This window comes from Tupaia chinensis, unplaced genomic scaffold (genome assembly GCF_000334495.1).
Source record: "Tupaia chinensis unplaced genomic scaffold, TupChi_1.0 Scaffold000048_1, whole genome shotgun sequence".
Lineage (NCBI taxonomy): Eukaryota > Metazoa > Chordata > Mammalia > Scandentia > Tupaiidae > Tupaia > Tupaia belangeri.
In genome coordinates, this window is record NW_006159506.1 from 2,087,165 (window position 1) to 2,107,045 (window position 19,881).

Consider the following 19,881-nt stretch of genomic DNA (forward strand, 5'->3'; position numbering starts at 1 on the left):
AGCAACAGCCATTATGCCAACTGCTGTTCCCAAAACAATTCTTTAAAAAAATAGGTTTCTTAGTTGTATATATATTTCAGTTATAGTTGCACATGTCAGAAGGACCACCAAGGCCCGTTTCCGAAACTGGGGACGGTGGAGGAACAGAGACAGAACAGAACCTATGGCCACTTTCCAAATGCAGATTACTGGTCACCAGGCAATATAAAAAAGGCACAGCCGAAGCAGCAGTAAAGTCAGTAAACAATATTTTACTGAAACATTTCATAACACAGAAAATCTGTCTGAAGTGTAAAGTTACCTTCTTACACAAGAAGAGGGACAGACCCATTTTCAAAGACTAATATGAATACAATAAATATGGAGTTTACATACTAGTTTATGCACAGAAACTCTGCCCCACAGCCATAAAAATTCATATTTAACAGTGCAACATATAATTTAATCATCTGATTTGACAGGTTTTTCTTACTAAACACAAATAACTACCTGGTTTTCATAGACATATATAATATATTTTTTATGTATATAGATATTCAACAATCTGTACAGTTTCTAAACATAAAACTCCTAAAAGGCACAATTGTCTATACAACATGTACAAAAATGGCTGGAGCTGACACGCAACAACAATTATTGGTCAAAAGTTCATGATTGCACAAAGATTAGTCATGAGTTTATGTCAGAAAGATGTGCTTTAAGGAAAGGAGGGTTTTCAAAGAAACCTGTAAGTGTTATTTTTTAAAAAAATAAAAATAAAAAATAAAAATAAAATAAAAAAGAATCCACTAGGTTGCTATCACCAGCCTGTCCTCGTCGTCGTCGCTGCTCACGTCGCTGAACTGCACAGCGGGCTGCCTCCGGGCCAGGGCCAGGGCCAGGGCGGCGGGCCTGGGCGCAGGCCGGGCTGGAGGGAGAGTCTGTCGGCCCGGTGCACGCACCGTCAGCTGCGGTTCCGACGTGGACGCCGGAGGGCCCTGCAGGGAAGCGAGTTCGGCCTTGAGAGGCACGTGATTTGCGGAGGCAGCCCTCTGGGCGTCCACTGCCCTGGCGCCTTCGAGCTGTGCGCGGTCACCTGCAGGTGCAGGTAGGTGGGGAGCTTTGTTTGCATTTTCCCGCGGGACTGCAGGTGACCCCTGAGGAGACTCGGTCCTGCTGACCTGGGTGGCGCTGGCTGCGGACGTCTGCTTGGGCTGCAGCTCGCACGCGGCGCTCTGAGAAGCCGGGGTTTCCGGGGGCCCCTGTGCATCCACGGTCACCGCGCCCACCGAGGGGATTAAAGTCGGCAGCGCTATGTTCAGGATCTGCAGCCCCGGGATGGGGCCCTGCGGCCCGGGGCTGCTCTGTGCAGGAGGGCTGGCCGCCAAAACCTGCAGCCCCACCGCGCCCAGGGCCAGGCCGGGGGCGTGCACGCGCGGCGCGACTGCGGCATTGGCCAGCCCCACGATGTTGACAGCGTCCACGCTCAGCGACTGCAGCGCCGGCACCGCCGGCGGGCCCAGGTTCTGGAGGCCGGGCACGCGGATTTGGCCGATGGGGATGCACGGCACCACCCCGCTCAGCTCTGCTACTCGGGCGGGACTGGCGGTGCCCGCAGCTTCCGTGACCGCGTCCCCCGGAGCGCCCGGGGTTCTGTGAAGGACACTGACGGCGGGAATCGTAAGCTGCATGGGCTCGGCCTGAATGGGGACGAAGGTGGAGTAGGTGAGGCCGGCGGGCACCACCTGGATGCCCCCGACCGGAACCATGTTGTAGGGTGTCCTGTTCTGCTGTTGCGAGTGCAGGGGGAGGTGACTGAACAGGTGGGTCTGGGCTGGAGGCAGGCCTGGGGGCGGCTGGCGCGGGATCTGCTGCTTCTGTTCCTGGGGGTCAGGACGAGGGGAGGCCGCAGGAGGGATTCTGGTTGCTGTCTGCGGGCTGTGATCGGCTGCGACCGGGGGCAGCCTTGGGCACGACGCGTTCTGAAAGACAGCAGAGGACAATCCTTTCATGCAGCGCTTTCTTAATCACAGAGCTAAGCTCACATACTTGCTAAAAACTTTATCTTGATCTTTAAAAATACATTCAAGGGGCCAACAGGTTGGTGTAGTGGTTAAAGCACTAAACTCCAACAAGGCTGACCACAGTTGGAGTCCTGGACCCAGTGGCTTAAAAATCACACCAGGTGTGTGTGTGTGTGTGTGTGTGTGTGTGTGTGTGTGTGTGTGTGTGTGTGTGTGTGTGTGTGTGTGTGTGTGTGTGTGTGTGTGTGTGTGTGCCCAAAATCCTGGGAGGAGAAGGGACTGCAGTGTGGCCACCCTGCAGGGTGAGTTCTCACTTTTCCTCTTTCTGTCTCTTTCTCCAGTAAGTGCATGTGCTGTATAGAAAAAAAAAAATCTAACTAAAAATATATTTTAAATTATTTCGGAATGTAAATCACAGCAACATATTTTATATAGTGCTTTATTTTACAAATAAATTTCCTGGCTGTCATAACATTATATATGAAGACTAATTCTAAGATGTGGCCGGCCATGGTTAAATCCTTATGGTGGTGGCAGTATTATTTTTCCTGGCACCATCAGCTCCACTATATTTTAGAGGTTAGGCGTCAACAGCCTGAGCGTCTCTTATACAAAGCTTGCAAGCACAAGTGTTTCAGCTTTGGATTTCTCTGGGATTTTGGAATACAGGCATGTGCAGGAGGCATCTGGGGACAGGACCCAAGTCTAACCTGGAACGTGTCTATGTTTATATCCACTCTATGCACTTACCCTGAGGTAACTTTCTACCGTATCTCTGTATGGCAGCGTTCTGACCACGGCTTGTCACGTGAGGTCAGGTGTAAAAAGTCCATCTGCGGTGCCGTGGCGGCAAGCAAAAAGTTCTGGATTCTGAGGCATTAGGAATTTCCAGTTTTTTGATGGGCGATGGTCAACTTGTGTTAACAAGGTGAATATTAACTTAAGAGTGGAAAAAAACTAACCAGAGGATTACTTGCTTATGAAGTAAAGAGCTGTCATTAAGAAATAAACTCTGTGCTTTTCGTTTGTTCATTGGGTTTATACAATGTCTCCTGCAAACCAGAGTTCCTGGTGCTGGAAGATGGCAAGAGATTTGGGCTAGAAAAGCTGAAAACATGGGCGACCCACATTAAAGTAACAAGATATTATCGGGAGAAATAAAGCTTGCTCACTCTCCCTTCTACCCAAGATTATTATCTAAATTCTTGATTATATCTACGTTATGAAAATACATTAATTTCTATATGAATTTAACTTACATCTTAATAAAATTTAACCATTAATATAATTTAATTAAATGGTATCAATTTAGGCTAGATAGTCTATAGATAGGCTTTTGTTGTCTCTTTATTTTTCCAGTATTAGTTAGCCAACCAAACGCTGCCACATACTGGAGGCCCAAAGGCTATCGGTTACAGAAGACTGTATTATCCAGAAGTCATCACTCGTTATGACACAGCCAGGGGACAGCAGGGACTCATGCAGAGAGGGTTTCCTGTGCCCCTCTGGGGGGCCTGTGTCTGGGCCTGAGCCGGTTCTCGGACAGAAAGCTTTCCCAAGCTGCTACCGCAATCTGATGATTCAATCGAAGTGAACTTCATGACACATTATTTGGGTCACATTAACTTTGTCATGGAAACTGGGAGCTGTCTGCCAATGAGGGCAAAGTGTGAATGTTTGGATGACTTAATACGAACCCATCCAGTCGACACCAGTGCGAACACAACCCGGGGTAACTACGTCCCAGGATACATGTGTCCAGTTGGCATATGCACTTTTTTTTTTTTTTAAAAAAAGCAAATAATAATAAATGGGAATATATCTTAAAAACTATTCGATTCTTTCACGGAATTAAAACATACAGGCGCTGATTAAACTCCTTAGTAAAATTCCAAAGGACGTGTCTTCTACTCTTAAACACAACAGAAAAATGAAGTCATACAAACTGATTTGGCCACAAATAAATGACGTAGGCACACCGTTTTCTTCAGCCACTCGATTCTCCGTACCTAACCGGTTACAAAAGGGAAAGGAACACCAACGTACCTGTGTTACAGTGATAGCCTTTCCTGCTACAGAACTCCTCAGAATTTCTTCTGATTCAGGGAAGTCCACAGACATCTGGTGACACAAGGACCTCGGAGCGGCATCAGGTGACCTGGAGGAGTCGCTGGGAGGGACTACCTCGTCTCCATCTCTGGCAGGCCTCACTGGAGAGTCTGCCATGTTCTTGTGGTCACACTGCACTGCGCTCAGGACGGTCATCTTGGTGAGCAGCGCTCTGGGCAGAACATCCATCGGGTCCGTGTGAGCCCCAGAGAAGCAGTCAGCAGCCCGGACGTCCTCATCGGCACTCACGGGCTCCTGCGGGCCACCTCGCGACGGGAGGTGCTGTGGGCTGGCCGTGACCGAGGGCGCGGCTGACAGCACTGACTCGGCCTGGCTGTCTTCATCATCCTCCTCGTTGTCATTGTCATCCTCATCTGGGCCATCAGATTCTTCGAGATCGAATCCAGACCGCTCATAACTGAATCTCTGTTTGTCATCTAGTGGAACAATCAGAGGGCACATTATAGAATGTTTTGCAGGTGGACAGATGCAATCTCTTATTTGCAAGCTTTGCCACCCTTTGTGTGATACACAAGATGAGGTCCTGCCCTCCAGAAGCCAGTGCTCTATCTGAGGAGAATGATACGGCGAACGGTCAGTCCCCAGGAACTCGGAGGAGCCAGGCACTGGGAGAGAGCAGCATGGCTGAGGCAGGCTGTGCTAAGGACAAGGAACGTGAAATGAGGCTGGGAAGAGGAATGAGGCGGAGGGGAACTTACAAAGAAAATCGGAAATGATTCTTGAAAAACTCCTAGAGAATCCTAACTATGTAAAAATAAAGAGGTCAACGTAACTCTTTTTCTGAGCTTTTTTTCTCTACTTCTTTGTGTTCTTTCATTGAAGAAATCAGAACGCGCTGGCATTTACTATCTGTAAGCAAAATGATTTTCTTTGATACTTGAACAGTATTGCAGCTATGTTTCGATTGTCCGCTTAGTAATATTTATCGATATTTAAGCCTTCCTCCTTTTTTAATTTGCTGAGAGGCGCTGAACCTTCCTATCAGTTTTTCCAAGACATGACTCAGCCCTTTCTTTCTAGGAAGGAAGACATTACCTAAAAGTCATTAATATCAGCTAGCAGGAGTATTCGAGGTGGTCCAGGGGATAGTTTCAAAATGCTCAGAAGTTCATGTGGGACTTGGTTTAAAATCTTTACCTGCTTTCAAGATCTTGCAAATTAGAGGCTCTTTTTCTAAAAAAGCTAATACACTTTAAAAAGTTAAGGGTTGGGAAAATGTAAAATATCTACCCCATTTTCTTGTCACTGAGATAAAATAAAGACCTCAGACCACAGGTTAGCTGCGATACGTTCTGCCTTTACGTATATATTTTGAAGGGAGAAAAACTACACAGAGGAACATAAGCATTATGTATTTCTCCTGGCTTTCCCACTTGGTCTATTAATTTATTTTACTATCTCTGTTTCTGTATGACACAAGTGAGTTCTTAGGGAGAAGTTTCAGAGGTTCTACATAAAGCATTTGAGGCTGATTATTGCTAGGGACAGAAAGGACCAGTACTTTTGTTATTTACCATAAACATGTGCTGCTTTTATGATTAAAACACTCAAAGATACAACATATGCATTTAAGTTCCTTTAAGAGATTTTCTAAGTCTTTTACTTGCAGGGTCCTGCTATTATGTTGTAAATTAGGTAAACAAATAAAATAATACCAGTTGACTTGGCTCTACCACCCCCCTCTCCACTAGGGGAACAAAGGCCTTCTTCTGTGAAGGGCAGAGCAAAAAGCAGAGCTGGCCTCAGGACACTGGTGAAAACTCACTGTGGTGGGGAAAGGGAACAGGAAAAAGTGCACAACTTGACTCCGTGCAGAGGGCAGGATGCAGCAGAGCCCACCACAAAGCTGGAAGAAGGGCAGGAGCACTGAGAAGGCCACAGCCCAGAAACCCAAGGGGACGGTACACATGCAAGACTGAGGCTCAGCAGGGACACGGATGCACCTCATCTTCCTCCTCACCCCCCACTGCCAAGCCAAGGAGCTGAGAAAGATAGGTAAGGGCAAAATGGCACTGGGAGAAGGGCAGCAGAACAAGAGGGTGCGGACACGCTCTCTGAAGCTCAGTGCAGAAGGCAGGCCTGAAGCTAGTACTGAACAGAGGTCGCTACTGGAATCCAACTGCCAACCCAAACACAAGGCACCGCTATAGGAATAAGGAAGCCTCTGGTGTAGTGAGGACAGCTACAATCACCACAAACCTCTCAGACCTAGCACACTACCTACCTAGGCAAACTAGCCCTAATCAAAAGCCTAGCAAAAGGAGAGGTGTGCCCCTCTGTCAGCATAAAACTGACGTGCATGAGTATCTATCATCTTATGTAAGATGCCTAGCCTTCAACATAAAATGACAAGACATATAGAAAGGCAAGAAAAATATTAATACACCCCAAAGAGACAAGGCAATGACCAGAACCAGACGTGATACAGATGTTAGAGAATTTAAAATAATTTTGAGTCATACGTTACAGGTTCTAATGGGAAAGGGGAAGAACACATAGTATCAGATAGAAATTACCGTCAAGAGATGGAAACTATAAAAAAAAGTAAAATTAAAATTCTACAAATGAAAACAGATGAAAGGATATGAAAACTGTCAAATCCCAAATTCTATGGCCACTGAAAATAGTTTCTAAAGATAAAAGAGAAAAGCAAACTTTCCCAGAAAAACCCAAACCGAGAGAATTTGTTGCCAACAGACCTATTTGACGATAAACATTAAAGGAAGAAACGAAGAGCTCTAGGAATGGAATGAATGAGAACGAAATTTTTTTTTAACTTGATTACTTTATTTCGTCTATGAGTGAGACACGCGCACACAGTCAGGCATGCCCGACAGTGTCCTGACCCTGCAGTCTTTCCCCAGCCTCAGCCAGCCCTGATCACAGTAACGCATGTGCCCAGCCTACCCCAGATGCAAGCCTAGAACCTTCCATGCAGGTCAGCCTCACAGGGTACTGCATTCTACTTCTGTGCCACTACCGGACCCTGGAATTATTCCTTTTCTTACTGTATTTACTTTCAAAGATAAGCGCTATGGCAAAACTAGTAATGATATATAGTGGTGATTAACTTATGTAAAGACAAAAGGTCTGACAGAATGAGAGAGAGACTGTGAATACACTGTAGTAGCCTTTACACTACATGTAAATCATGTAAAATTTTGAGAAGGCAGACAACTAAAATCTTACAAAAAATGTTTTTTTTTTTTTAATTTGCCAGAGGATGTGTGTGATCACCAGAGAGAGAGACAGAGAAAGAGATAGGAAGAAAGTACCCCCAAGTGGCATGATAACACCACAATCCCTATTCATCTAATTCTCTATCTGTCAGGATTTTAGGCATGCATGCACAAACACCCCACATTTTTCAAGCCAGTGGGTCTGGGACTCCAAATGCTTGCTCAGTCGTGTGAGATCCTTAACCTCTAGGAAAAAGGGCTAGCCCATCAGCTGAAATCTTTGTAAGGACATAAATAAGTCAATAGAGGAGATAAAATAGAATCATAAAAATGCTTAATTAGGGGCCAGTAGGTGATGTCATGGTTAAGGTGCTGGACTTCCACATGGTCAACAGGTCAACAGTGGTTTGAGCCCTACACTTGGTGGCATGAAAATCACATAGGGTGTGTGTGTACATGTGCCCCAAATCCTGAGGAGAATGGAGGAGAAGGGATTGAGGCATGGCCATCCCCTCTGGGGGGTGTTTCTCACTTTCCCTCTCTGTCCCTTTTCAGTGAGCACATGCACCTTATTGCAAAAGCAAAAGCAAAAAACAAAAACAAAAACAAAAACAAAAACCTCAATTAATGCTAGAAAAAAACATAGAAAGTAAAAAACTGAAACAAACAAACAGTGAAACAAATAGTAAACATTTGGAGAAAGATGTACTATAAATTATATTTCTACTATATATACCACCAATAAACGACTGGAACTCAAAATTTAAAATACAATACTATTTATAATAGTCCCAAAAGAATGAAAAATTTAGGTATTAAAAAAAACACATACAGGATCTGTATGTTGAAAACTACAACGTACCGGTTAAAAAATCAAAGTCAAGAAATAAATGGAGTGACATGCGACACTCACAGATTAGCATCAACATTAAGATACTACTTCCCTCCTATTTGATCTGTAGATGCCATTCAAGTTCATAAAATATCTCACAAGCGTTTTACAGATATCAGCAAAATGATTCTGAAGTTATTATGAAAAAGAAAAGAAACAGTAGCCAAAACAATATTGAAAAAGGCAAGGAAGACCCACATCAAGACTGATATTGGCAGAAGGACAGACATACATGATCAAAAGAGAACCCAAAGATAAAAAACACAGAGAGACAGCAATTCCATATGGAGATAGTCTTTTTAAAAATTTAAAAAGTGTTCTAGGGTGTGTCTGCTCACCAGAGAAGGGGGTGCAGGGGGAGAAGGAAAGTGACACAGCGTCTCCCATGGGAGATGGTCACACCACGATCTCCTCTCCTCCACCACTCCTTCGAGGATTTCGGACGTGCATGAACATGTGCCTGGGCATGTTCCCCAAGCTGCCATGTCCAGGATTCGAGCCACACAGCTGCCCATGTGGGATCCAGCCGCCGTAACCACCATGCAATGGGCAGGCTCGGACAGGCTTTTCAATAAATGGTGCTGAAACAGATGGACACCCGCACGCCATAAAATGAATACGGACACCTGCCTGATACTTCACAAAAGCAGTAACAGAAAACAGGTATAGATCTAAATATAAAATATAAAACTCTAAAAGAAAACTACAACATCTGTGTGACTTAAGATAGACACATTTCTTTCATATAAGATCAAAAGCACACTCAACAAAAAAACAAAACTGAGGGACCAGCAGTTGGCATAATGGCTATGTCGCTGGACTCCTATGCAGTTGACTGTGGTTGGAGTCCCGGACCAGGTGGGTTAGAACTCAGCTGGGTGCATGTGCGCCTAAGATCCCAAGAGGAGAATGGACAAGAAGGGATCATGGCGTGGCCATCCTTTGGGGGGGAGGGGTGATTTCTCACTTTCCGTCTCTCTAACTCTCTGTCTTTCTAGCAAGCACATGAACCCTACAGCAAAAATCTCTCAAAAAAATACAAAGTAAAAATGGATAAATTGGGCTTTATTAATCTTTAAAAAGTGCTCTTTGCTGCAAAGGACACCGTAAAAAAGAACAAAAAGACAAGTAATAGGCTGGGAGAAAATTTCTGCAAATCACATTTCTGATAAAGGGAATATATGAAGCGCATATAAAGAAATATCAGAACTCGACGGCAAGAATATAAACAACCCAACTGAAAAACAAAACAAAGCAAAAATGGGTGGTTTCTGAAGAGACACTGCACGGAAAAAGACAGTGAAAGGCAAATAGCACAGCACATGAAAAAATGCCCAATATAATCGTTAGGGAAATACAGATTAAAACCACAATGAAATACCACTACACACCCATTAGATTAAAATAAATTCAGAAAAAAGATGAAAACATGACCACCTGCTGGTAAAGTTGTGGAGCAAGCATCTGCCAAAAATCACAGTATTTCGCACCATGAGTAAACTGTATTGTGTATAAATAAAAACCAGGATGGGGAGGGTGACCTACGAGTGACGCAAGCCGAGAGAGAGGACTCCAACTGTCATGAAGATGAATCACATGACTGCACTGAGGAGGATGGGAAGAAAGGCCCCGGCTAGGTGGCTTTAGTGAAGACGACTCTGACAGGACACTGTGAAGGCTAAAGGCAAAAGGAACCACACACGCTGCATGTCCCTGTGATCTGCTTCTTAGAGGGGTGCAGGGGAGGGTCTCTGGATGCTAGAGGTGAACAAATACCGCAGGTGGGAGAAATGGGGTTCTCAGTGTGGCTGAAAGAAGGGAAAAAGAAGAGAATGGAGGAGAATGGAATAACTTGGTTGAGCTAGACTGGAATTGGAAGTCTCCGTGTGGCCCCGGGCTGTCACACAGAGGTGTACATGCACACGCAGTTGTACGTGCACACGCATGGGGCTGCCATCACATGGATCTCTTAGTCCTACCCAATGAGAAGGAGCAAAGGCAGTGACAGGCCAAGAGCAATGATCTCATTAGCTGGTGCCCAGACCTAGGTTTCTAAATGCCTCTCTCCACTAAAAGGAACCGGATGTCCTTATAGAAGAGGCTGATTCAAGGGCTGAAACATCTTGGGGTGCCGGAAAGTAAGAAATTTTTTGAGGGGCCGGCAGGGGGTGTGGTGGTTAGGTGCTGGACTCCCACATAGCCAACTACGTGGTTCGAGCCCTGGACCTGGCGCCTTGCTTTCTCACTTTCCCTCTGTCTCTCTCTTTCATTCCGGTTAAACTGAAAAAATAATAATAAATTCAATTAAATAATTCTTTTTTAAAAATCACTTGAAAAATAAAGATGGGGCATAGTGAAGAGTGCACAGGAACAGACCTCAAAGAGCTCTGATCAGCCCCGGCCAATCAGCATGGCCAATGCCATCATCACAGTATTGGATTATAACCCAAAGAATAAGATTCACATGGAGTCCATACAGGTATAAACATACGAATGAATCAACACATGGAGAAGCGGTAACTTTTCCTTACAGAAAAATTCAAATTAACATAAATTAAAACACCACAGGAATACTTAACCATAGACAAGACCCATCAATGTATAAGCAAGATAGATGCACAGCTTTCAGGTATCTCCCCACAAATACTCAATACTCAGAAAGGGAAGAACAGGTTTTAGCGCAGTCCTGACGGGCATCGCTTGACGCACGCGAGGAAGGTTGATGTGACCGAGTGTTAACGTGGCCTCACGCGCCCCATGCTCTCACGTGGGCCTGGTCTCCCTCCCTGTAATCACGGCATCCTCCTCGTCCTCTGAGACACCAGAAAGGCCCACACTGAGACATTCTGTAGAGTAACCGATCAATACTCTTTCACGGTGTCAAGGTTGAGAAAGGCGAGTGAGACCGAGATGGCATAGGGGTCCAGGGTGCCTGATGACTAATGTGACGTGAGAGCCAGGGACAGAAACAGGACAGAGTGGGAAAACTGGTGACAGTGAGGACCCTGCCCTGCAGTGGTACAGAGCGAGGCTGAGGAGTGCGGAGTGCTGTCACACGCTCTCCAGTTACGTAAGAGGCTTGTTAACGCCGGGGGAGCCAGACCAAGAGCGCACAGGGACTTCCTAGTGTAGTTTCGTAACTTTCCTGTAAGACTAAAACTATCTTTTAAAAGACAGAGTTTAAAAATATATAGACTATTTGCCAATCCTCCAAAGCCTTTACTCTGTGGATAGTATCTGCCTCTCAGACAAGCCTCTGCAATTTCCACTTCCCATTGTTTGCATAGTTGCATCAAGAAAACGCAGGGCGGGGAACCAGCAGTTAGCGTAATGGCTATGTCACTGGACTCCCATGTAGTCGACCACGGTTCGCGTCCCGGACCCGGTGGCTTAAAACTCACGCCGGGCGCGTGTGTGTGCATGCCCAAGATCCCGAGAGGAGAATGGAGGAGAAGGGATTTCTTGCTTTCTAACTCTATGTCTCTCTCTGTCTGTCTGGCAAGCGCACGCGCCCTATAGTGAAAAACCTCCCCTAACCTACTTCTGCTTTAAGTTTTTGCTACCTAACAGTGCTCTTGTATCAATTCTTTGTATTGGTTTTCCTTTTCCTTTCTTTTTTCTTTTTTTTAATTTTAGGTTTTTGCCATATGGTGCATATGCTCACGAGAGAGAGACACAGTGAGAGGGGAAAGGGAGAAATCATGCCTGTGAGGGGTAATCACACCGTAATCCTTTCCCCTCCGATCTCCTCTTGGGGTTTTGGGTGTGCGCACATATGTACCCATTACTGTCCATCTGCCAGATCCAGGACTCAAACCATGGTTGGCCATGTGGGAGCCCAGCACCTCAACTACAATGCCACCTGCTGGCCCCTGTGTTGCTTTTTCCTTCCTTCCTTTCTCCCTTCTTTCCTTCCTTCCTTCTTCCCCTTCCTTCTTTTGTTCCTTATTTCCTTTTTTTTTTTTTTTAGTTTTCTGCCATAAGGTGCATCCTCTCACAGAAGAGACAGACAGACAGAGAGAGGGAAAGTGAGAAGTCACTCCCCAGGGGCGTGGCCACGCCACAGTCCCTTCTCTTCCATTCTTCTTTTGGGATACTGGGCATGCACGCACACACGCCTGGTGGGATTTTTAAGCTCCAGGTCCAGGACTCGAATTGTGGTTGGCCAAGTGGGAGTCCAGTGGCTCTGTTTTATTTTGATGTTGTCTTGGATTATAGCAAATTTTGGACCAGGACTGGCAGCATTGTGGTGGGAAGACACACAGGTGCTTCCCTGGACATGCCTGCAGCCCAGAGAGCGTGTAGGAGGGCCTGGGGTTTCTTCCCCAGTTTCCTTTGCCGTCACTAGAAGAGATCGATGCTCTTCTCTCAGTACAGTCTGGAAGAGTCTCCCAAAGGGGAAGGTCCCTGCCACAGTCTGGAAACCTGCAAAGGAATTCTGGATCTTTATTTTGGATCTGTTAACTGAGGCTGATAATCTGGGTGACAGAGAAAACAGAACTGGCAGCTCACGTGAACAGAAGATGATGGCATCCTTTCAAATCCCAGCGGCACCCGGACCGAGCCCACCGACTGCTCTCTGAATTCACGATCGCAGCCCTTTTCCGTTCTTCCCTCATCCTCTTAACCTCCACCCGCTAACTCCCAATGAAGACTGCTGCTCCCGAATCGCAAGTTTGCTGGTAGCGGGAAGGGAAAGACTATGGTCAACCAGCCAGTGACAGAGAGCACGGACCTGCTGCCAGTCCCCAAAGCGGAACATGCATGTCGGCCATCTTGCTTGCCTCTGCTTACTGTACCAGAGACGCCCTATCCTGACTGCCTGCTAGATAAGGGTGGCGGACGACAGGCCCTGCCTACCTGGCCCGCTGCCTTCGTCTGCACCCTTTACCTGCTGTGAACACGGGTGCTTCCCATCTTTACCACTGGAGCTGACAATGAAATCAGTTCACATCCGAGGCTTGCATCTGGCTTTCATGCAGCATAAAAAATAATGCGTCTTTCAAAGAAGAGTTTTTGTGGAAGAGTGAACGTTTTTCAGTGGACGATGGGCCACACCGTACGTTACGTAAGATGGGTATGTGTCTGTCCTCTATAAAAACATGTTTCGGATAACCAGCGTAACACAATTTGAAACACAACTTTACTCACCTTAAAGTTAATGAAATAATTTCAAGCAAGACCAAAGCACACAGTCTGGAACACAGCTGGCTCACGCATCTGCACACCACCTATGGTTCATCGTGACAGAACACGTGGCCTACAAAGCCTCGAATATTTACTATCTGGTCTTTTACAAAAATGTCTGCTTACGTCTACACCGCACTATCGGGTCTAAAACCTAACCCTTCCCATGACACACCTGTTAGCAAACCCACCGGACTCAAGGAAGTTCAGAAATGCAGATGGCTGGAAAGCATCAAAGCCAGGATTTGAAACCAGTTGCTTTTTTTCCCCTTGCATTTAAGAGTCCTTTCATTATTCCAATAAGATGCACTGACTCTTCCCTGCTACAACACTACAGTCATTCTGTTCTTAGTGTGTAGAATGTAGACAGAGTTCAGGAGGGTAAAAACTGCGGCTTGGCTCCCGGTAGCCATCACGGACTCCCGAATAAACCTACGGAGTCCATATCTGCTTAACAAATTCATAAATAAACGGCCCTTAAAAGTTCTAATTTATATCCTCCCAGACACATTCTCATTATAAATAAATGTTAATATTCAAAACCATTTTATATCAGCACGAAACTGATGCCTTTACTTTCTGCGAATTTCAATTCTAAATAAAAGCAGAGGCGTGCAGTGCAGCAATGTATTTCTTTTCAGAAGTAAACATTGTGATAAACTGACAGCAAACCGGAGCTGCCCTCCCACCGCTGCCCGACAGCGACACCTGCTGGGAGAGCTGAGTGGCAAAGGGACAAGGACTTCCCCAAGGATCAAGCTCCGTGGATGGGCAGCCGGCCCCACCCTCTCCCACAGGTAAGTACCCACCTTCTTTCCTCGCGATAGTGCACTTGCTTTCGCTTTTCTCATTTATTTAGAAATATTAATCTGAAAGTCAAACAAACAATGGCAACCTGGGGCAAAGTTTTTTTGAAGTGGGCAACGAACAGTACAGTATTAGTTTTTGTTCTTGTTTTCAGATAAAACATCTCGTTAAGAACAGAATGGTCCAGAGTTTAAAGTTTATTAACTTCACACAGTAAACCTAAACGCTGTCAAATATGTTGTCTGCGAATGATAGTCACACTGCTTTATTTTTATTATCCTTTTTAGAGGGTTTTTGCCTTAGAGTGCATGCGTTCACTAGAGAGACAGACACAGTGAGAAAGAAAGTGAGAAATCCCCCCTGGGGGGATGGCCATGCTGCAATCCCTTCTCCATTCTCCTCCCAGGATCTTGGGCACACATGCATGATTTTCTAACCACCATGTCTGGGACTCGAACCACGGTTGGCCACATGGGAGTCCAGCGACATAACTGCTACACCATCTCTTGGTCCCACCCACTGCTTTCTTTGCAGCATAGATGCTGTGGTTTCATATTGTATGCAGAAATTTCTCTTAAAGAGTACTGGGCCAGCTGGTGGCAAGGTGGTTAAGGCAGTGCCACGTGGCCAACCACACGCTCCGAGTCCTGGACCCAGCGGCTTGAAAAACACACCGGGCCTGTATGCCCAAAATCCTGAGAGGAAAAATGGAAGAGAAGAGACTGATCTTCCTCCTGGGGAGCGCTTCCTCACTTTCCTTGTCTTTCTCTGTGTGTGCATGTCTTTCTCTAGCAAGAACATTCACCCTATAGCAAAAAAAAAAAAAAAAAAAAAGAGTAATAATATTTTTTATAAAAAATCCCACTGACAACATATTCTACAGGCTTCATTTAGAAAGATGGCTTGGCTGTTATTTTTATAAAATTCACTTCTACTATTTTTAAGGGTAATAGGACATACTCTTAAGTGCTGAAGCCTGGGATGAACACAGTTGCTTACACACAGTATAAAAAGTATTTAAACTCCTGTGAGGACGTTTGTCACTGCATGTCACGCCCTGAAGGGTTCTCCGGTGTGGCAGTAGGGTACACATTAACATTCTTTGCGCTGAGGCCCAGCATCTGCTGATGGAAACATTCTTTGGATCAAAGGATGAAGAGCAAATGGCTGGCCACCTGATTTTGACACGAAAGGTGGAAACTCAAATGTATTCACGAATTCCCGAAACAGGACCGAACTCCCGAGCCTGACAGAACTCCAAGAACCAAGGGAAGGTGAGTGGGCTGAAGAAATTAGACTTTTCATGAGCGCACACTATAATTACAGCTCACGCTGCTCATTTTAAACTGGTGGAAACTTCTTTTAAATGCCAAATGTCCACGTTTTTCTGGACAAAATATATTTTCTTACACGATGCTAGCTTCCTCCACCTACTTCAAAAGGAACTTTTCCCACTATCTGCATTTACTCCATTGAGAATCAAAACAAGAACTCATCTGCTACAGGGTAAAAGAAATATGTATGAATTTCAAAAAGTTTTTGTACCAAAGTAAATGCATATTTTAATTGTAAAAAAAAAAGTAGCAGCCAAATTGCTCTGTGATGCTGTGGTTGGTAGAGTAGGGAAACAGGTTTGGGGGCCTTTTTAGAGAAAATAAAAAAAGATAAAAGGGGTGAGCCGATGACATGGTGGTTAAGGTGCTGAATCTCACATGGCTGGCTCTGAGATTCGAGTCCCAGACCCGGCACCGTGAAAAACATTCTAAGTGTGTGTGCATGCGGAATCAAAAATCTAGAGAGGAGACTAAAGGAGAAGGGACTGTGGCATGGCCATTCTCCATGGGGGGTGGCTTCTCACTTTTCCTCTCTCTGTCTCTCTGGCAAAGGCACATGCCCTATAGCAAAAACCTAAAATAAATAAATTAATTTAAAAAAAAAAGCTAGGAAAAGGAATACTGAAGTTAAGTAGAAATAAATCCAGGAAAAATAAAAAAAAAAAAAACTTCCATGAAAAACAAACAGAACAAGGGAAACCATGAGACGACCAGAACGCGGAAGGCCTCGGGAGTCAGACGGCGGCACCAGCTGCAAGCGGAACCCGTGTGGGAAGGTTCTGGGCTCTGGTTTGGTGCTCCCGAGCACACTGGGCATGGGCATGTGTGCCCATGACCGGGGCTCACTCTCTGGGGCTGGTGTGGACTGTGACATCAAGAGCCTGCTGGGGATATGTGTGCGCTTGCTCACTCTCACTCATAGAAGGAATAAACACACTTCGAAAAAAATTTTAAGAGACTGGGGCTTCTCCCTGAAAGCATGAGCTGATTAAGACATTATCTAGCACGTGGGGATGAGGTTTAAAAAATAAATAATGGGCCAGCAGGTGGCATGGTGGTTTAAGGCTCTAGACTCTCACACGGCTAACCCCGGTTTGAATCCAGGACTCAGCAACTTAAAATAAATCATGCTGGGCGTGTGTGTATGCATTCCAGAAATCCCAGAAAGAGAATGGAGGAGAAGGGATTGTATGTGGCCATCCACCCCGGGGGGTGATTTGTCGCTTTCCCTTTCACTGTCTCTCTGTAGAGAGAGATCTTAAATCTAAAAATTAGATAGATAGTGTGTGGTGTGCTTTGCAGTAACACTGCCTGGCCTCTTTGTGAGCATTTAATACACGTCAATGAACAAATGAAAACTCGGACACATTTCTTGGTGAGACTGTGCTGGTCTGCAGTTAAGATCAGCTCATCAAGTCCCCCAGCTCTCCCCAAAACCTAAAACACTACCCCTGACACTAGCCACTGCTCAGAAACGGCTGGCAGGGACTATAACCTTTCTATGTGCATTTAGAATTGGGGCTCCCAAATTATACTTTTTGGTTTTTGTGTGTGTTTGGACTTAAGAGATTTACCCCATTCATTGCGCTTCAGAGAAAATCCAGACTTAAACTGAGTGGCAGGTTCTGGGGCTCGAACCATGGTTGGCCATGTGGGAGTCCACCACCTAAACAACCATGCCACCTACTGTCTTCCTTCTTGACTTTTTAGGTCAGCTACTCTAATATGAGGGACTGCAAGAAGTTCGTGAAAAAAATGTAATTAAGTATGAGTTTACTGCAGTGCAAAAAAATTCTCAAATCCAAACACAGTTTTTTTTTTTTAACAACACATATCTCCTGTGAACTTTTTGAGACTGTCTTTAGTATATGTGTAAATTATTAGCCATGTACTAAAATGGAAAAATAAAATTGGTAGCAAAATCAAACATTTATAACATCTGCTGTTCTCTTTATTCCATCTATGTGGAGATATGGGCAAGGTGGCTCATGTCATCAAAAGTCTGTTGGGGGACCAGATGTAGGAGTAATGGCTATGTTGTTGGACTCCCATGTAGTCGACCGCAGTTCAAGTCCTGGACTCAGTGGCTTAAACTCATGCCAGGCACATGTGCATGTGTGTGCAAGATCCCGAAAACAGAAAGAAGGGACTGCGGCATGGCCATCCCCCCTGGGGGATGATTTCTCGCTTTCTGTCTTTCCGTCTTTCTGGGTAGTGTACACACCCTATAGCAAAACCTCTCCAAAAAAAAAATTAAATAAATAAAAACCCTAAAGAGCCTGCTGGGAGCCCTGTCTCCCTCAGGTTCACTCAGAAGAAATAAATAAACTTACAAGAATATATACAAAAACATGAAGGTAGGAACAAGCCAAGGCCTTATCTATCACGATAGCTCTTTTCTGGTGATCTGGGACCAGAGTAGACATTAATTTCAGGGAAATAAGGCTCTCTAATCTAGCAAAGAAAGAGTAAGAATTCCAACTGAGCCATTTTACATTCATCTATGGATAAAACTGGATGTCACATGGGGAAAAAATCTTCAGATTTTCCACCCAAACTGTTACCCTCCATCTGGAGGAGGACAGGGAGTGATGAAGCACTGAGGTGCTTTATCTGTACACACACTCATCCATCCAGAAATTCTGTGCTATTGTTTCACGGTACTGCTGCTGGACGGGATTATCCACTTAACGAATTCACGCTTCCTTTAGCCATTATGGTCTAAATTCCCAGAACAAAATAGAACACAGCAGTAGCAAAAAGCCAACAGACAAACAAACCTCAACAAGGAAAATTCTAGGATCGCAGATGAAAGTCCTACTACCTTGTATCTCCTTGTTTTCAGAACATTTGAGAAAATAACCCAGAATAAAAGGTAGCTGTTTCTGTTCCTAATGAGGTAAAGACTTTTTAAATAAAGCAACTTTAGTCACTATCAAAAATAAATCATAAATAAACATCAGACTTTCTTAATTAAGCATACATGAAACATAGCATTGACTAGAACACAAATACTACAAGTCCTATCTAAAAAAGAATGGTTTTCGAGTGTAAAGAATATGAAGACCTTGCTGTAAACTGCCCAGCAGAGCCTGATCAGATGCGAGGACCAATGAGTGGCGTTTAGGTCTACCATGGCCGTCTCCTTGCTCACCTGCCCTTGCTCAGAACTGCCAGTCCCTTCCCCTCCCAGCCTGGGCCTGACCCACGCTCTTGCCCTCTGTCACATTTCCACTCTCCCACTCTAAGGTCCTTTGCCAAACACCTCCACCATCTAGGATGGCTGGCCCTCCCTTGGCCCACCCTCTCACCAACAAAGCAACGTAAGGATAAATCAGTCCCTTCCCTTCCCTTCCCTCTGGGAGACTCTTGACCATATTTCTGCAACCCACTTGATCCTAACCCCAATCTTGGGAGGGACACCCCGCCAGGTCTGGGCTCAGCCCAACGTCGCAGCTGTGGACCAGAAGCTCACAATGGACCGCAACTGTGTACAAATTGAACCCCTGAAGTGCTAAATAAGCAAACGAGTCCATCAGAAAGACAACGCACTTTTCTTTGGGGGAGCTACCAAAAAAAAAAAAAAAATCGAACAGATCTTTATCAACCAAGAGAGCTCATTACCGAGGATGAGGAAACAATCAGAAAGCTCGAGTCATCTTCTAGTTTTCTGATCCAATGACCAAGAAATAACAAATTAGCAAACAAACGCTGCCATCACTCAAATGATGCCTACATCGACCTTGGCCAAGTGACATAAATATTACTTACAGGGAAAGGGGATGAACATTGACTTACAGATACCATTCGATTTTAGTCCAGGAATTAAATAGAGAATTCATTCAATTAAAAAAGTAATACTGAATTCTTTCGTATAAGATTATAGGGCATTTTTTTCTCAGTCATGCAACCAACAAACTCTTGACTATCTACTGCTGGCAGAATCCTAAGGAGTTGGAGATAAGACATTGTGAAAACCCAAATCCCTGCCCTTACATAATTTATGTTCTAGTTGTTAGAGACAGGCCTCTCTCTCTCTCTCTCTCTCTCTCACACACACACACACACACACACACACACACACACACACACAAACACACACACGTCTGGTGACAAAGTGCTGTGAGAAAAAATAAATCAGGGTAAGGGGCTACATAAGTGGTGCTGGGGGTGGAATGAGGGTGCATTCTTCCTGCAGGGACTGACAGGGGATGCTTGAGTGGACAGATGGAGGCCCGGAGGGCTGGGCCTCACAGAGCAGGGGTAAGAGGACAACCCAACAGAGGAAAGCCCTGCACAGCCCAGATCTGGCCAGGAGCCATAGGCTGTGCTCCGAAGCTGTGCTCAGA

General features: G+C 45.1%; 1 protein-coding gene across 4 annotated transcripts in view; it reads right to left on the bottom strand.

Moving 5' to 3' along the window:
• Nucleotides 1-231: 231 nt before the first annotated feature.
• Nucleotides 232-19,881, bottom strand: part of HIVEP1 (HIVEP zinc finger 1) — a 158,830-nt gene continuing 139,180 nt past the window's right edge. For all 4 annotated transcript variants that reach the window (XM_006141185.2, XM_006141183.2, XM_006141184.2 and 1 more), the window contains 2 exons: nt 4,050-4,549; nt 232-1,961 (listed from right to left, as the gene is read on the bottom strand). In XM_006141185.2, the coding sequence (XP_006141247.1) occupies nt 789-1,961; nt 4,050-4,549 (1,673 nt within the window). In that variant the 3' untranslated portion in view covers nt 232-788. The remainder of the gene's footprint in view (nt 1,962-4,049; nt 4,550-19,881) is intronic.